The sequence below is a fragment of the Paramormyrops kingsleyae genome, chromosome 22 (genome assembly GCF_048594095.1).
Source record: "Paramormyrops kingsleyae isolate MSU_618 chromosome 22, PKINGS_0.4, whole genome shotgun sequence".
NCBI lineage: Eukaryota > Metazoa > Chordata > Actinopteri > Osteoglossiformes > Mormyridae > Paramormyrops > Paramormyrops kingsleyae.
Genome location: NC_132818.1, coordinates 20,627,801 through 20,645,748, shown reverse-complemented (window position 1 = coordinate 20,645,748; position 17,948 = coordinate 20,627,801). Strand labels below are relative to the sequence as shown.

The window sequence follows — 17,948 nt, the reverse complement described above, 5'->3', positions numbered from 1 at the left end:
TGTCAATATAACGAATTGGTAGTTTAGGAGAATCTGACATACTTTTATAAACAAAGTAAAGGAGAGTCTCTTCTTTTTGATCCCTCTGATTACTAAAGACACACCGCACACATTTTTTTTTCTTCGGTAAAAGTCTGCTCTCGTGAGATATATATGTTCTAACGGTGAACTTATCTCAGTGGGGTTCTAGAGCCTATGGGTGAAGGGCAGGGAACAACCAAGGATGGGGTGCCACTGAATTATAGCTGTGTGTTGTGCTGTGTGCTAGAGCATGCGCGGCAGTGTAGTGAAAAAGATTTGGATTTAAGAACAGCTTAGCACACGGCACGCCTGTGCTTTGGACGTTCGCCTTAAAATAAATAATAATAAAAAAAACAGCACGGTGTGCGCCATGTGGGCCTTGGCAGGGGGCACGCGGCGTTTGTTTAAGCATGACGTCACTGACAACCTTTATTCATCGTCACACTTCCTCCAAGATGGCGTAGTGCTCCTCAATAGTGGTAGTACATATATTTATATTTAAAAGCATTGTCCAAGTAGGCTTACCTAAATTAACCAAGAGTGCTGCTTAAACGGGAACACTTATATCGTTTGTTTATACTCATAATACTGCCGGCTTCGTTTGACGCAGCATGTCGACAGAAGAGCTATCAGCCTCAGACAGCGAAGCGGCACTGGCCGGTGCCGGCGAGCGGTGGGCGCCGGTGGGAGCCGTAGCCAGCCCCGAAGACGAGGACCCGGGGGAACGGGAGCCGGGGCCGGAGCCGGCCCGGAAAGGCTCCGCATCCACGGGCGTCGCGGAGATGGCGACGAGGCTGCGGAAGCTGGAGGAAGAGCAGGATCAGCTGAACTCGTCGCTGCTGGCGCTCACGTCGCATTTCGCCCAGGTGCAGTTCAGGCTGAAGCAGATCGTGCACGCGCAGAGCGAGGAGAAGGAGAAGATGCTGCTGGAGCTGGAGGAGTTCGCCTTCAGGGGCTGCCCCCACGTCCTGGGCTGCGGCGCGCGGGACGCCCAGCTGCTGGAGAACGCGGTGAGCCTCGGCACTGTACATCACTGCAGCACCGTGCAATTCACTGCTCCCTAAAATTACTGCGCTGCAAGGTACTCAGAAATAAATGTTCCTCACATTACCAAATAACACAGGAGCAAATTCTGAACTTTTAAATGTAACCGATAACTGTATTATTTAAATAACCTCTTATTGCACTGGAAGAAACATTAACTCAGGAGGGAGCCAATAAATGTAATGTACGGTTATGAATTGTAGCCCAGTCAAATTATACTGGCATCAAATATTTCACAAGAGTTATTTGGATAGTGGGTGTGCCTTTTTTGCCTGTGGTAAGGTGCTTTGTCCTGTTTCCCTCTTTATCTCCATCTCTGTTAAATATGTTGGGAATTCTGCTGTAATTAAATTGTTGTTTCTTCCTCATGTGCAAACATTGTAAGGAGGGCCTGGTGAGTATGACTGTGCTTGAAGATTCACTTTGTTCGTTTTATCTAGACAGTGTTAAGTTTATATTAGCTTTCAGTTTGCTTTAAACAGCGGGAAGTTCCCTTATTTATTTATTTCATTACCCGGGGCCTGTATCATGAAGCAGGTGACTTGTCGGATTTAACGCCAAACGTAAGTGAACAAAAACAAAGTCTATTTAATCTGGGGTGCCTTAAATCTGACAAGTTACCGGGCCAAGCAAGAAATCCCGGTTCGTGATTCAGGCTTTCATTCATCAATTTTCACATGGCCCTGGAACCCATCCCAGCAGCCCAGAGTATACGGCTAGGGGTGCACCCTGGATGGGATGCCAGTCCATCACAGGGCACAGGGCAGGGACACCCTGGATGGGATGCCAGTCCATCACAGGGCACGGGGCTGCGGGACACCCTGGATGGGATGCCAGTCCATCACAGGGCACAGGGCTGAGGGACACCCTGGATGGGATGCCAGTCCATCACAGGGCACAGGGCAGGGGACACCCTGAATGGGATGCCAGTCCATCACAGGGCACAGGGCAGGGACACCCTGGATGGGATGCCAGTCCATCACAGGGCACAGGGCAGGGACACCCTGGATGGGATGCCAGTCCATCACAGGGCACATAAGCTCATAGGCTCTGAGCGATTTAGAGATGCCGGTTAGCCTAACCAGAACCGGCCCTGGGTGTCCTGGCGCTCTAGGCGAGATTCTACCTGAGCCAACCCCCCCCCCCCCCCATCCTGCCTATAAACACAACAACATAAATAAATAAACCCACACATATTCCCCCTATACAACACACGTCATCGTGTATTCAAAACACCAACATAATACAAACAAAAAGTTATGAAGTACAACAAATAAGGCAAAATCTATTACATAAATAAAATAAAACATACGAATACAAACATCAAAGCAGTGAAGCACGTAAAACTCGGCTTGGCAATGTAGTATACACTGGAATGTAAATGTAACGTTTTGAAAATGATATGGTTCTCATCAAAAATCAGATGGTCCTCGACACACTTTGAGATTTCTCAGGTGCATTCAAAATTAAAGTCTGATGTAAATTAAAAACGGAGTGATTATCCTGACCTGGAGCTAGCAAAGAAAAATATTAAGGTGAAAACTGATGGCTATAACTGTTGAAAAGGAGGTGTTCTTTGATAGTGCTTAAAAACTATTTTGTATTTATGCTCTATGCATTTCCCCATATACATCGACTTCTATATTATGCACTGCATGCTGTAATAATGAACTTCACAATGCAGAGCAGCAGAAAACAAATTTTGTTAGCTCACTTGTACTAAAAGCATTTCAGTAGCACAGGGTATCTGGCTCCTGATACCTTCATAATGCATTACAATGGTCAGTATAAACCATTATAATGCATTATGAAGGTATTTATAGTGCATTATAGAAGAGAGCTTCTTAGAGCATCCATAATGCATAATAGACGTGAATATAATGTGCTATGCCTTTGAATTAATAATTATAGTTGTGTCTATAATACTTTATAAATGCATTTTAATGTATTACGAAGGTATCTATAATGCATTTACATGAGTGCTTCAAGTAAAGTATTACTGTTAGGTTCCTTTAATTTAAAAGAATCAAACTAACTAGCTGCAATAATAAAATACCAGTGTGTTGTTTTCATTTTTCCTGTTCTTCATTTTGGCGTTCTTTACCGCACCCCTGATTCGCCAGTAGGGTGCTCCGGCCCTGAGCCTAACTGCACGCTCACTCTGTGTTCTTGCCTTATTCAGAGTGAGAGGGAGAAGAGGGAGCGTCTGGAGGCCCAGAGGAAGAAGCAGAAGGAGCTCATCATCCAGCTGAAGACTCAGCTGGACGACCTGGAGAGGTTTGCCTACCAGGAGGGCAGCTACGACTCCCTGCCCCAGTCGGTGGTCATGGAGAGGCAGAAGGTAGGCGCCCACATCCTGAGGACCTGACGCCGTCAGAAAAAGGGTATAGCAATGCTGCAGTTTTGTACCCCAAGGTACAAACAACATTAATGTACCCCAATGGTTCAAAAATGTTCCTCATAGTCCATTTCTGTACCTTAAAAGGTGCAGCTTAAAACAAGCTAGGGTATACTTGGCAGACCCTTGAGGGTACAGTCCCAGTGATAAGTAATTGTACCCTCAAAGGTACAAATTGGTTCTTTTTTCCTGACAGTATACCTCTGTTCTGTTTGTTTTGAAGACTATGCCCAGAATGAAATAGTTTTTATATATATATATATATATATATATGACGCTGAGTAATAGTTTTAAATGCTTATTTCCTCTTTTTCTTCTTCATGTTTGGACAATATTTAACATTACGCAACATTTCAAATACATGAAATGACGCACGAGTAACTGTATACTAACATAGGGGTTTATTTGCACACAGAAAACCTAGAAAAAAATCAGCCCATTGCAAATCGTCCTGTTGACTTTGCAGGTGATAATTGACGAGCTGATCAAGAAGCTTGATGTAAACCTGAATGAGGACATCGGGAATCTGAGCCCTGAAGAGCTGAGGCAGAGGGTGGATGCCGCTATCTCCCAGATTGTAAACCCCGCCCGTGTCAAAGAGCAACTGGTGGACCAGCTCAAGACCCAGATCCGGGACCTGGAGATGTTCATCAATTTCATACAAGGTGCCATCTGCCTACATCTGGATATTTGTCATGTCGCATGACAAGTTACTAGTTACCAGTCATTTTTTTCTGGGAGGATTTAATGTAGAATCAACCATGCCTCCTGCAGCATAGTGAGTTACTTCTTCACCAGTGATGCATGAAGTTTTTATCTTGTATAATTACAGCTAAAGATACATTAGTTCTCTCCAGTCAGAAATAGATATCCTGTCCTTCTGTGTGCTGAGCGTTCTTCTTTCGTTTCCTTATTTTCCTGCTCAGATGAGGTTGGAAATCCCCTTCTATCTGAGAACGATCAGAACAGACCAGCCGGTTTATCTGGTTCTAACGTGCGAGGCACGGCTGGAAGGAGAAAAGGTCAGTTTGGCTCCACCTTGCCTGTGTTCTAGCCTAGTTGAAGCAGCACGTCTGCCAGCTTACTGGAATATGTGATTGCGCTTCTCCGGTAGCCATCGCAGTGGCATTCCAGTGACGTTCTCAGCTCTGTGTCCTCACTGCTCTGCTGTTCCCCATCTCCTCCCAGTGGACGCCGAGCAGGCCCAGAAGATGCGGGACACGGGGCTGCAGCTGATCCAGCGTGCTGTGGCGGTGCTGCAGATCTTCGCCGTCAGTCAGTTCGGGTGTGCCGCCGGACACGTTCCCCAGAAGGTGTGGTCCCAGGGTGACGGAGGCCAGGACTACGGGTCCCTGGTGCAGCGTCTTGAGGCCGCTGTTGACCGGGTGCGGCAGCAAGCTCTCGGCAAGCCGCCCCCCGAAGAACATGTGGTCAGTTACAACAGTGGCGCCCCCTGCGGGTCCCGCGACCAGCTGACAGTCACCGTCCGCAAGGAGCTGGCTTTGGCGCTACGTGACCTACTCGCCCACGGCCTCTACTCCCCGTCCCAAGGCATGAGCCTGGTGCTGGCCCCCATTGCCTGCTTGTTGCCTTTCAGCCCTGCTCCTCAGGATTTGCACCCCTGGGAGCTCTTTGTCAAGTACTACCATTCCAAAAACGGCCAAGCTTTTGTCGAATCTCCGGCCCGGCAGCTCTCGCAGTCGTTCAGCTTGCCCGTCGGAGCTGGACCGGTGACCATCACGCCCAAGCAGTCGCTGCTGTGGGCTGTGCACTCCGTGCTGCAGGAGCACCACCCCTATAAGAGGAGCGCCGATTCCGAGTTCAAGGCTCTGGTGTGCGTGGCGCTCAACGAGCAGCGGCTGGTCTCCTGGGTCAACCTCCTTTGTAAGTCCAGCACGTTGGTCAATTCGCACTACCAGCCCTGGAGCTACATGATCCAGACGGGCTTCGAAGGCGCCCTCCGCATCCTGGGCCGCCTCAGCCACCTGAAATTCAGCCTTCCTGTGGACTTGGCTGTCCGACAGCTCAAAAACATTAAAGATGCATTTTAAACTCAGACTGATTTCTCTAATCAGGGCAAGTGCATCACTGGAATGTTAATCTTTATGAACTCCCTTCCCTGCTGCATAAAGGTGAATGAACCCCATTTTCCAATGGTGTCTGATTATGGGTTGGCTCCCAGTTTAGGAGGAGTAGAGGGGCCTAGTGTAGTGTCTTATTTTAGACTCATTTCAAAGGGCTCTGAATGAGCTCTAAAATCCCTGGGCTACAGACAGCCCTCTTGCAACATTCCAAAAGAACCAGTGCTCTTTATAATGCCAGTAGTCGTTTCCTTGAAGTGCATCGTTTTGCATAAATTTCGCTGCATGCTGCCAACCAAAGTTCAGTGAGTCCCATGCAAGGTAACCGGTGCATGGTTAACGTTATGGCCGAAAAGCCAATTGTCCATGCAGAACTCTCGCCAAACATGTACCATTCTCCACGATTTAAAAATGTAGTGCTAAAGCGAAATGTGTGACACACTTCCATAGTTGCGCTGAAAAGCATAACTGCATTTAATATTTTATTTTTTTTTTACATATGAATCGATATGTGCCACACTTTGTCCCCATTGGGATGAGATAGATAGGTACGGTGGCTCTGAGCTGAGCAAAAATTGAAAAAAATCTGACATTTAGCGGTGAGAATATGCCATTACATCGCTGTGATGTAAGGTCATTGTGAGACCTTGCAGAGAACAGACCACTATCTGTATATCATTTCCTCTAAATCTGTTGTATATCTAGCCCAGGGTTCCCCAATCCCAGTCCAGGAGGGCCGGTCTGCAACAGTTTGCGGATGTCCCTGCTCAGGCACTCCTACTAAACCTGGCGATTAGCTGGTGAGCTGAATAAGGCGTGTTTGAGCACAGAAATTTGCAAACTGTGTTGCAGACTCGCGCTCCAGGGCTGGATTTGGGGAACCCTGATCTAGTCTAATGTGTGTATCTTTAATTTATTGATGTTTAACCCAAGTTTATTTCACGGAGTACGTAGGCAATGATGGGACTGCTTTAAGAACCCCACAAGATCTCCATCTGTAGGCATAATCTCAGGAGATGAAAAAAAAACAAACTTGTACATACTTGCATTCTGAATGTATAAAACAGGGGTCTCCAACTCCTGTCCTGGAGAGCTACAGTCCAGTAGGTTTTCTATCCTACCTGGCTTCTGATGAGCCACACCTGTTCTCAGGTAAATACCAGGAGCAGGTGTGGCTCATCAGAAGCCAAGTAGGATAGAAAACCTACTGGATAGTAGCTCTCCAGGACCGGAGTTATAGACCCCTGGTATAAAAGCTATCTGGAAAATGAGCAGTTTCAGCATGTCAGCTTTTAAGTGTTGGTTTTTTAGCTTCCGTTTTACGAGGTCCATGGCATATATACTTTTATTAAATAATCAGTGTGTGTCTTTGAGCAGATGTAAAGTCAAATCCAGGCAAACCAGGGCTGTACTGATTCTGTGGAATGGTCAAGAAGTGAATGTTGCTATAATCATATTATTTCAATATTTAAGTTAATTTGGGGTTGCCGCTGGTTCTTTTCATATTGAAGTTTAAAAGAAAGTCTTTCTGGGACTTGTGAATCATTATTTACATATCAGTAAGTGAATCTGAATGTACCAATGGTATATGCTGTATAACAAAAAAACCAAGATTTAAATGCATACATTTCCAAAGCTGGTTATTCATCACCCCACTTTGAAAAGCATAATCTAAGGTAGTTCTTGTCCTTGAGAACTGCAGAGTGAGGATTTTTTTTTCTTTTTCAACTGTTGAAACACTCTTATTGGTTTAAGTGATGAAAATGTTTAAATAGCACTCCTGGTTATTCTAATGTAGATCAGTAGTTGCATCAAAAGTAATTCAAGAAAATGCAAGGCTTGCCTCAGCTGATTTTGTCAAACTCGCTGAAAATTGCTATTTGACTAGGTACCTTTTTTAGTAAATGCTCTTTCTACTATATAGAGGTTTCATCTCTAGTGTTGAAGCATACAGTCCTTGATTTTATGACACTGTGCTTTGGGTATTTACAGCATATGTTGTATCTTGTTTACCCAAGAATATGTGCATCATTCCCTTTTACAGAAGTTATTTCACATGAAGCTTTGTAATCAGACCAGTGAAATATGACCAAATCTGTAAAATCTATCCTGCTCTGTGAACGTTTTTTTCTTAGTATAAAATATAAACCTGTGAATGATCTTGTTACTCTTTTAGCCTGTGTAAAAGTAAATACTACTTAAATACACTGTAAACTAAAATAAAGTACTGTATGGGTATGCCTTACATGATAAATTGTGCATAACAAAAGGTTAAATGCAAATCTTTTTATTAATACCTTATAGTGTATATTGTTTTACTGTTGCATTTACAGTGTTGCCAACTCACGCATTTGGCGCGACATGCATTCAAACTCTCACGCAAATCTATATTATTCCATTATAAATATAAAATTAGCTAAATCAAAGGCGTTGGGGCAGTTTGCATACCCTACAAACCATTTACAAGGTAATCACACTCTTACATGTAAATGTATGTGCAGACTAGTCTCGAATTAAAAATCTCACTCCAGATAGCTGACCAAAGTTGGCAAACCTGCATTTACAGCTCAACATATCACTGGGTCTCTTCAGGGCTAGCCTGCCATAACTGTCCTCATATGGCTCACAGGACATAACGACGACCACTGGGATGTTGCTACCGTCGCTGCTAATGCATTTTAATTGATTGAGATGATTTGTGCAACAAGAAGTGTTACCTTCATGTTAAGCCATTAGTCTAAGAAACGCTACACTAAGTGTACATCGGGTTAACGATAAAGTGAGATCTTTAAGAATGGAAAAATAAGAAAAATCTAGCTGTTCACTTTGTTGAGCTAAGCTAAAATAGTATAGAAATAAATCCTGGGAATTGCTGGCTATACTGACATTAAAATAAAGGTTTTTCAAAAGGAAGTAGCGTCAGGTTAACCGGAAGTTGTGTCTCTACATAGGGGTGAAAGGTCATGCGAAATGTTTCTACTTCCTTTCCTGTTAGCGGCAGCCATTGAGCACTACTAGTGAGTATTCTGCCCCGCAAAGTAATCTTTCACCATCGTTAAAAATGCCTATAAATAGCGATCTTATTCTGGTCTCTCATCGTTGCGTGCACATCCAGCAACATTTGCTGACGTCCATTGTTATTAATTTTGCTGAATTGATAAAGAAAATCCTCATATTATCCGCTCATGTTCCTTCCCATATACACTGTAGGATTTAACCAAATGGTCATGTGATGTATTTAAATTGTTTGACTCATGTAAGTTGGTTGGACGTGTGGTGTTGGTAACAAAATACTGGTTTCCCTTGTTTGAATAGCCAAAGTATCGATGTACTTCTGAGTTACTCTAATTTTGTTGCGGGTGTTTTTCAAAATAACCATTCAACAGAACAATAAGAAACGAGACACTCGATAGTGAAGTTGGGTATTTGAACGCGTGTTTCACTAGCTATATTATAGACAAACTTAATATATTAATCTCAGTGCTCCGTCAGTTTGTTAGTTACACCACTTCCTGTATTTAGCATTGTCGTAAGTGTATTTGCAGCCTTCATTTAATAGCCTCTGCTTTCTGTCCATGCGTATAGTTACAGTCGACATCCTTATCACTAAGTTGCTGCCAGGCGAATTTGACCAGTGATCTGTTTGCACAGAAATGGGCAAGTTCATGAAACCCGGGAAGGTGGTGATGGTGTTGGCTGGACGCTACGCTGGTCGCAAGGCGGTCATCGTGAAGGTAAATGCAGGAAATACCTTCCCATGCAGTCTTCTACTTAATGTCTATCCTGTGTTGTTTTGTGTCTGGAATCACTCTTGTTGCTAATAGGTATTTCATTGCTCTCGCCTTCTCTGGCAGAATATCGATGATGGCACTGCGGACCGCCCGTACAGCCATGCCTTGGTGTCCGGCATTGACCGTTATCCCCGCAAAGTGACCACGAAGATGAGCAAGAAGAAGGTTGCCAAGAGGTCCAAGATGAAGGCTTTCGTGAAGGTGTTCAACTACAACCATCTGATGCCCACCAGGTCGGTGCATGGAATGGAGACCATGGGGTGGTGATTATAAGCCAGTGTTTTAGCACGTGTGTCTTTGGGTTATCTGTTTTTGTTTTCACATTACTGTAATGTGCTGGCAGTGGACACATTACTTCCTCAAGGATAGTTGAATTTTCTCATATAGTGGGTAAAATGTATCGTGGTTTTTGTTTTTCCACTTAAAGGCAAGATTGTTTTCTATTAGAGGTGAATGGTCAGTGTTCTTGTATATTTCAAATGGGTGTAAGAATTAATTTAGTACTATTATTCATTGGAAAATGCCACTCTTTTGCAGTTTAGATCTAAAACATCTGTTCTGCAGGGTCTTTAATTATGATGCCAGTGAATCTCTTTAATAGGCTTTCTGTGATGTTACTTGGGTCTTTATTGACTTGCGATGGATTGATTCTTTAAAGTGTGATTTGCATGTATTATTGTAAATGCAATGAAAAATGCTCGCAGTCAGCAAATGTAATGTGTAGCCTCATTTCAGCTTTTTATACATTGTTGTGATAAATGTTTAACATTTGTTTTGAAAAAGAAATTATGACCAGGAATTTAGCTTATTGTGTGCTAGTGGACAGATCAGTATAATGGTAATGAGATGTCATTCTTCAATAATTTCTCAAATGTTCTTCATACTATAACCTAACAACTTGTTGCTCTTCATTCTAAAATGTAGGTACTCTGTTGATATCCCCTTCGACAAAACTGTCGTCAATAAGGACGTCTTCAGGGACCCTGCCCTAAAACGCAAGGCCAGGCGGGAGGCCAAAGTCAAATTTGAGGAGAGGTAAGAAGAATTGATGGGGGTACTAGTGTTGGGTGCTTTCCTACCAAAGTTTTCAGAATCCAGTTACTGGTTCCTAACGCCTGGCAACTTTCTCGTATGGCTTTCCCACCACATAACAGGAACTATACATGTTAAATAACCGTGGGAGATGTAAAAAGCTCATCGGGTTAACTTCACACCTGGTTTTATACACAACTATACCCCAATAGCAGTGAAAGATGAACAAAGTGTTTTAGTGATTACTTGCTTTGAAAAATGGCACAGAGCTTTTTTTATATGACTTGTGACATGTTTGATTCATTATTAAATCTGGCCAGTAGATTTTATTCATCAGAAGAAAAAATAACGCCATTTTGCTCAATAGATTTCATTCATTAGAAAAAGAAAAAATGTAATTTTGCTCAGGAGCGTAATTTTGCTCAGTCTAATTTTCCGATGCAGAAATATGGAGACACAAGCAAAAAAGGTATATATTGATGCATTTAATTAAGATACAAAAATCAATTTGGTCAATTTTTGCTACATACTTGTCTTTTTCCCACACTCCTGCATCACTTCTAAGTTAGTGCCAGTGTTTGTGGTTAGTCAGCAAGTTTATAGCCAAAGGCCCTATTCCAGTGGTTGACAGAGTACCTAGTCAGGGGTAGGGACTAAAAAAGGTTCCAGAACTGCTTCCAAGGAACTACAATTGGATCAAGTTTCTGCAGTGAGAACGCGACAGAAGTTTCTGGTTCCAGGAAAAAAGTTCCCATGGTGGAAAAGAGCCTTTAGACTGGGGCTGGAAAAATAATGACCGAATTATAAGTTTGTTAAAACGGGCTGAAATGGACATTTCCGTTGGGGGGAGGGGTGGCATTTTGTGTAACTTATTCTGGCTCCTACCCATGTCCCTGTGCTGAGCTGAATGTAGCCTCTGCGATCTGTCACCCATCTTTAACACATTTTCTCTCTCTCCACAGGTACAAGACGGGCAAGAATAAGTGGTTCTTCCAGAAGCTCAGATTCTGATTTGGCTTCTGCATCAATAATAAAAGTGTAAAATAAAAAGTCTTTTTTTTCCCTTTCTCTGTATTTCAGCTGTATATTGTGATCATTCCACCTCATACAAATAAAGAGAAGTTTTAAATTGGGGCAAATTTAGAATAACCTTATCTAGATAGGGTACCACCTTATTTTTATTTGTATTCTACATTGAAATCAAATGAAGTGTAAGTAATTACACTAACTAGTTTTTTCATGGATAAACTTTTCCTCTGCTTAGAGTGTCTTGATCTCACACTTCAGTTAGCCTTGTAATTGCATACAGAAGTATTCTTCATCCTGTCCGAAGGCTTTGGGCCTCTTTGTATTTGTAGGTTTTCCACAAAGTCTATAAATTAAAGATAATTTTGAGACTTGTGATTTATAAAAAAAAATACCATGTATTTGCCAATTAACTGGACTGTTCGCTGAGGTTAAGGTACCTACTGGTTCATCATTCAATGCTATATTGGAACACTGATAGGCATTTACAAAGATAAGGGCATTTACAATGTTCTAAGTTTATGATACTTGTTTTTAATGTATGTAAATGCCACGACAGGGTTGCCAGCTCAGGCGTCTGGCGTGACACACGCTTTCAGACTAATAAATAAAGAAATAAAAATTATGAAGTTGATCAAACATCCCACCTCTCCCGGGAGATTGGCAGCAGCTCCCTGACAGCTGCACGGTGCCCAGTGTCCCGGAAATCTGTCGTTCCACGATTCAGCGGCTGTAAAATTAGCCGGAAGGACGTTCCACCTCTGCAACCTCACCCCACATTTTATCCCCGCACTTTAGCCCTGGTCAGCAAATTTTATCCTTCCACCCTCCCCTGCCCCCATCAGCAATGCATGTACGGTATTACCGTAATAGCAGCCAGGCCCTGGCCAGCACCCGCCCCTCCGGATGCCCCTGATACCCCTCAGGTGGGGCGTTTGATGAAAACGAAACCGAAACGCTCAGAGAACGAAAGCGTTGTTTGTTTGCGGTGTCGGTAAGAAGCGAACTGGGTCTTGTATTTTTACTTAGTTGTTTTTGATTTAATTGCAAATTCGGTTCATGTACTGAATCTTGGGTGTTTAATAGACATGTTAACTTAGGCATAAATCGGCTTCTGCTTTAGCAGTAGGGCAGGCAGCGCGTGGTAGTGAACCCACATTGCTGTATACTCGCGAAAGTTTTGGAAGTGTACTGAAGTTCACAGAAACGCGTTTCTTAGAGCTTAAAATTAAGGAAATGGAAACGCGTAACCTGCCTATATTTTATAACAAGGTTATATGTGTATACATGATATGTGCCTTTGATTGGGGTTATGGTCAGTGACGCTAAGTCATTATTATGAAAAGCTTTAGGGGTCCATGTTTGCTTTTTTTTCATTTTATCAGTTGGCTTGCTTGGCAACACTTTGATAGTTATATGTCTTTACTCAAATGAAAATAACTCTTTCCCTGTAGAATAACATTCCGATGTCAGCATGTCATCTGAAGAGGTAAAGGTTCTTTTTTTGAGGTTTATGCCTTTGGTCATATTAAAGCTGTGAGATGGCGTAGTTAAATGGCAGTTTAGTGAAATCTACAAGGTTTACTTAAATTCTACCTTACTGTCTTTCAGGACTATTCTTTAGTATCTGAGATTGGCCTGGAATCTCCGTCTTCTCTAGAGGAAATCGGACAGGAGATAGAAAATCACAAGGTGTGTGTGTGTGTGTGTGTACTTAGAGATGAAAATACTTGTGTGCATTACTGAGTCTGCTTCCACAGTATCTGGTCCAAATTTACAAGAAAGTGATCAAAAAAATTAGTAAATGAGTGTATATGATCTGCAAATTCATTTGTGCTCTTTTTCAAATACCACTTTTCAGGAAAAACACAGGCAGCTGATTGCTGACCAGGAGGAGATTTCTAAGGCCATAGAAGCTTCGAAGCACTTCGCTGATGAGTTTCGCCAGCGTGCCATCAGTCAAGGGAAGATGCAGCTGGAGGACGAGCAGGAGCAAGCCAAGCATCGCGACGTTCTCCAGGTGCGGGAATTTCCTTAAAGCTATTTCAGCTTGTTCTATATGGGTAGCAGGACTTCCATGCTTACGAAGTCACCAATTTTAGTACCGGGGAGGTGCCACTATTTAGTTCTCAGCCATAATATTTCTTGTTAATTCTTTGAGAAAATGTATTCCTTTTTGTAAATTTAGACGCTGTTTATACTTAGTTTTGAATTGCATCTTGGGAACGAATCACGATTAGACTGCCGAGATCACGTCGCTGTTTACACCTGTGTCTTTCCTGCATCTCCATGGTGTCCCCCTGACCACTTGTGTTCAGATTTCCTTACTGCCCTACGACACAGTTATTGTCACGTCCTTGTCAGGGATGCATCAGGACGCTTTAGCGTTTACAGTACAAAAATTTATGTGGCCAAATGCATCCCAGACCACTTTAGCAAGTGGTTTGAGTCATCGGACCACAATGCATCTTGGTGGTCGTTATACGCATACTTAACATTGTCCATTTGTGATCCGATCGCCCCAGTCATGTTTTAAAAGCAAGTGTAGGCAGGCAGCTGCAAGCATGAAGAACTGAGATGGGTGACTAGTTGCACTTCAGAGTGAGAGGGCAGGACCTACGTGGTTGCCACTGAGCTTGATGGCGCGTGTGCCGTTTCTGTGCTTTTCAGGGCAGACTGCTCCTTCTGCAGCAGGAGTCGTCCAGGCTGGAAGAAGAAGAACTGAAGGCCATGCAGGCACTGCATGGTTTGGAAGAGATGATTGGCATTGCTCGACAAGAGACGCAAGTATGTCCATACTGATACTCAGCTGTACTGCACATATGAATGGATAGCCATAACTGCACCATACATTGCTATATCTATTAAAGGGGAGAATGTCAGAAGTAGTCCAATATTCTGGTAACTCTGCTGCATTCCAACACACAACATGAAAAACATCCAATCTATCATCTTTCGATGAAGGAGCATTTTTTACTTTTCCAAATTCAGTACACCACTGTTTCCGCAGTCCGGTCCTCGGGGACCCACAGTCGGTCCATGTTTTTGCTCCCTCTGAGCTCCCTGCCAAACAGCCCACATTATTGCTCTCGGGTAAGGAGCTGGGAGGGAGCAAAAACGTGGACTGGCTGTGGGTCCTCGCGGACCGGATTGGGAAACACTGCAGTACGCATTATACTGTAAATAAGACGGGTTATTAATGTCATGCTGGTCATGTGACCTGTAATGGTGTTCGTAAAAAGAAATAGGCTGCGGGTAAGTTTACGCCCACTTTTAGAGCGGATCGGGCAATATTAGATTCATCCTTGACCTTATTTAATTTCTTATAGTTGCCCACTGCTGCACCTGAGAAGAATGTCATTTTCACTGGAGCCGTCAGTGATGAGGAGGTCTCATGTAATTTTGACATCAAGCCCCATATTTTATACCCAATGGATGGCGGCACAGCACTATTAACCTTTGAAGAAGAGGAAGGTCAGATTCGAAAATAATTTTGCTTATTTTACCATTCTAAGTCAGTCACAGAAGTCATGTTCCTTTAATCATACTGTAGATCTGAAAAGTACTAATATGCCATAGAATTTAAAATACACGTTTACCATGTTTATAGCTGTAGCTTAAATACCAAATAATACTTTTACCTCTATATTTGGGCCTACTAGTAATTCTGATTGGATGAATGACATTTGGCTGGAGTATGGAAGGAAAAGACTGTATGAATCTTAATTTCTGTTTGGACGTATGGGTACACTGGGTGGATGGAAATGCAAGGTGTGAAGTCATTTGCACGGGATGGTGAGAGTTGTGCTGTGTCATGACAGTGGCAGAGAAGATCATGAGCCTGAAGCAGCATGAGGTCAGTCTGGGGGAGTGCTTCATCAGATTACAGGCTGAGCCTGTGTGGGTCCTGCAGCCCAGTCGCATAGAGGTACAGTAGTGTTTACCTTTCCTGATCCTGAACCTATGTGCAGCGCTCACAGGACGTCTTGGGATGCTTGCAGATTTAACGGTTTTAAAGCAAAAGTCCATTTACAGGCATTGTTTAACATATCTGCACATACCTTGTATCTTCCACAAAAACATTTATCTTTTTATGAAGTGTCATAATGTTTTTTGGCTGATTAATTCAGTTCTGTTCTTGCCATTTTCCTATTAATGGCAGTTATAATCACAGGCTCTCAAAGGGATACTAAACACAAATGTTTGGTATTTTATGTTATTGTAAAGGTGTTATAGAGTAAAAAGAGGCAGCTTGTCAATGAACTTTTTAACCCAGAACTTTCGGAACTATAATTCTGAGTTTTTAAATTTATTAGTTCTTGAAATTTCTTTATTGAAAACTACTGGTTATTTCTAATATGAGATATATATTTTTTGTAAACAAATACATAACGTAATAATTTTTGTTAGACAATCAATAAAGCATCCCAAGACGCTCTTTGAGCACTGCATGTTATATGCATCAGTCAGTGCTATGTAGGTGCAAGTAGAATTTTAAAAAGTGCGCAAAGTATGTTTAAAACTTGCATATTAATTTGTTGGAGCATCTGGTCCTTACAAGTGTGTTTGTGGGTGCGTTGCACGGTTAGGTGAGTACCTACATTTGCCCGAAGCGCATTCTGGTGTCTAACCTGCCGACGACTGACACGAGCCGCACGCTGGACAAGCTGGAAATTCACTTCTCCAAGAGTCGCAACGGAGGTGGGGAAGTGGAGGCTGTCGAGTTCCTGCAAGACTCCAGCAATGTCGTCATCACGTTCGTGCAGGACTCTGGTTGGTGCTAGCTCCGTTAGCGGAGCCTTCTCTCGCACAGATTACTGGAGAAAGGCGCGTGATCACTAGTCTTTGCTAGAATATTTACATTTTATTATTTACTTTGATGCTCATGACTAGAACAAATAGATCTAAGCAGAATGTTTAACAGATGTTACTAAATGTCCTAATATTATTTTAGAATTTTAAATGTGTTCCGCAAAATTCATGGACTAGAGTCTGATCACCCCTGTTCTTCCTGAACATTTTTTTTAAATTTCAAGTTAATCCTTTAAATTTTCAACCAGTACTGCTCTGTGAGCCCCATGGCTCATTTGGATTGATCTTTTTTCAGTTGCTAAGGCTTTGACTGACCGTCTTTCCCACGACGTGGATTTTGGAACTGGGAGGAAGCAAAGAGTGCATGTAAACCCTTTTATGAACGGGGAGATCACAGCCTTGAAGGTCAGGAGGCTCACTCATCATCTCACTCATCATCTCACTCATCTGCCTGCATGACCAGCATAGAGTAAATTATTTTTTGCCAGTGTATTTAAAAAGTAAATATATAAAATTTTACCACTTGGGGGTATTGTGATGCTTCCAGAATGGGTTTTGACCCCGCATAGGACAAATGAGTACAGAAGATGAACGGATGGATGGATGGATGTTGTGCTCAGAATTATTTATCTATTGCTGTTGGACAACAGAAATTTCACCCCTGGTGCATCAATAATTTTTTTATCTTCAGCAATGATTGTGTAACTGTATAGAAGCTACACTGGCTGCATCTTGAGCCCCGTATCTGACCTCCCTCTATCTTCATGTCCCTCCTCCCATACCTGCGCTGAACGTCTCCAGACGCGCGTCTCCAAATCGATACGCACTGTGCTGCTGTCTGGCATCCCCATCGTCATGGAGCAGGAAGACCTGCAGGACCACTTGGAGATCCACTTCCAGAAGGCCATCAACGGAGGTGGTGAGATTGATGCCATCACCTACAACCCCCTTGGCCAGCGCAAGCTGGCTGTCTTCCTGGAGGACTGTCCAAGTCCATGATCTACCAGTAGAAGTGACCTAGTTGGGTAACAAGCATTTTACCCTAGAACAAGTAGGTACAGAAAATGCTTGGATGGATATTTTAAAATTCAGTTCAATTGAACTGTTCGGAAGTCATCGTTTGTTAGGGTCTCCAGTTTATGGCATGATACTCTTCAATCCCAACAAAGATGATAGACAATATTTTCCCCCTTGCTCTTAGCTTTGATTTAGTGGCCGTCCTTAACGCATCACTTTATAATGGGGTGTAAGATACTGTGTCCTGCTACTATATTAAGATATATGCATATTTAGTGCCTGCTGTCCGAGCCAAATACTACTTTTGTTATCTATTCACTCATGTTTTGGTTTCTTTTTGCCTGTAGCCCAGTTCTGTCTGTGCAACTTTATAAAAGCATCTTGTGTCACTGGGCATGAAGGAGCTGGACTTCGTTTTATGTGGAAGTTGAGAATGCTAGCCAATAATAAATGGTTTTCAAGATAAATATTAAAATATTTGTTTTTGGAATTTCCACTTAACTCGAGGAATATTTTTAGAGAATTTCTGAGCATTTCTTCTTGCATGACAAATTCAATGTTAAATGTTTCTTTTTTGCTTTCTCTGTAAGAGATGTTGTTCAGAAATAACTCCTCCTATCACTGAAGCACAAATTCTTGATTATACATGAATAATCAATGAATAAATGAATATGGTAGTTTTGAGAGGTATTGTTTTTTGATCATCCCTCTGTAACCAGTCCAACG

The 17,948-nt window shown here is 42.6% G+C and overlaps 3 protein-coding genes across 5 annotated transcripts; all 3 read left to right on the top strand.

Annotated features, from left to right (window-relative positions):
* Window positions 1-424: 424 nt before the first annotated feature.
* Window positions 425-7,840, top strand: rundc1 (RUN domain containing 1). Of its 2 annotated transcripts, XM_072704936.1 has the most exons (6): window positions 425-500; window positions 632-1,031; window positions 3,248-3,406; window positions 3,930-4,128; window positions 4,390-4,485; window positions 4,652-7,840. In XM_072704936.1, exons 2-6 carry the CDS (start codon window positions 633-635, stop codon window positions 5,512-5,514), a joined length of 1,716 nt encoding a protein of 571 aa, XP_072561037.1. In that variant the 5' UTR covers window positions 425-500; window position 632; the 3' UTR covers window positions 5,515-7,840. The 2 variants fall into 2 exon arrangements, with proteins under 2 accessions (XP_072561037.1, XP_023691493.1); XM_023835725.2 differs by having other exon boundaries at window positions 426-1,031.
* Window positions 7,841-8,424: 584 nt separating this feature from the next.
* rpl27 (ribosomal protein L27) lies at window positions 8,425-11,441 on the top strand. Its single transcript, XM_023835513.1, has 5 exons — window positions 8,425-8,561; window positions 9,196-9,278; window positions 9,399-9,568; window positions 10,260-10,370; window positions 11,330-11,441. The coding sequence occupies exons 2-5, from the start codon at window positions 9,198-9,200 to the stop codon at window positions 11,376-11,378; spliced, it is 411 nt and encodes a 136-aa protein (XP_023691281.1). The 5' UTR covers window positions 8,425-8,561; window positions 9,196-9,197; the 3' UTR covers window positions 11,379-11,441.
* Window positions 11,442-12,154: 713 nt separating this feature from the next.
* ifi35 (interferon-induced protein 35) lies at window positions 12,155-17,906 on the top strand. Of its 2 annotated transcripts, none has more exons than XM_023835512.2 (10): window positions 12,155-12,319; window positions 12,848-12,882; window positions 13,005-13,085; window positions 13,255-13,413; window positions 14,064-14,180; window positions 14,723-14,867; window positions 15,215-15,321; window positions 15,983-16,166; window positions 16,501-16,610; window positions 17,007-17,906. In XM_023835512.2, exons 2-10 carry the CDS (start codon window positions 12,868-12,870, stop codon window positions 17,202-17,204), a joined length of 1,116 nt encoding a protein of 371 aa, XP_023691280.2. In that variant the 5' UTR covers window positions 12,155-12,319; window positions 12,848-12,867; the 3' UTR covers window positions 17,205-17,906. The 2 variants fall into 2 exon arrangements, with proteins under 2 accessions (XP_023691280.2, XP_023691279.2); XM_023835511.2 differs by having other exon boundaries at window positions 12,156-12,387.
* Window positions 17,907-17,948: the final 42 nt, after the last annotated feature.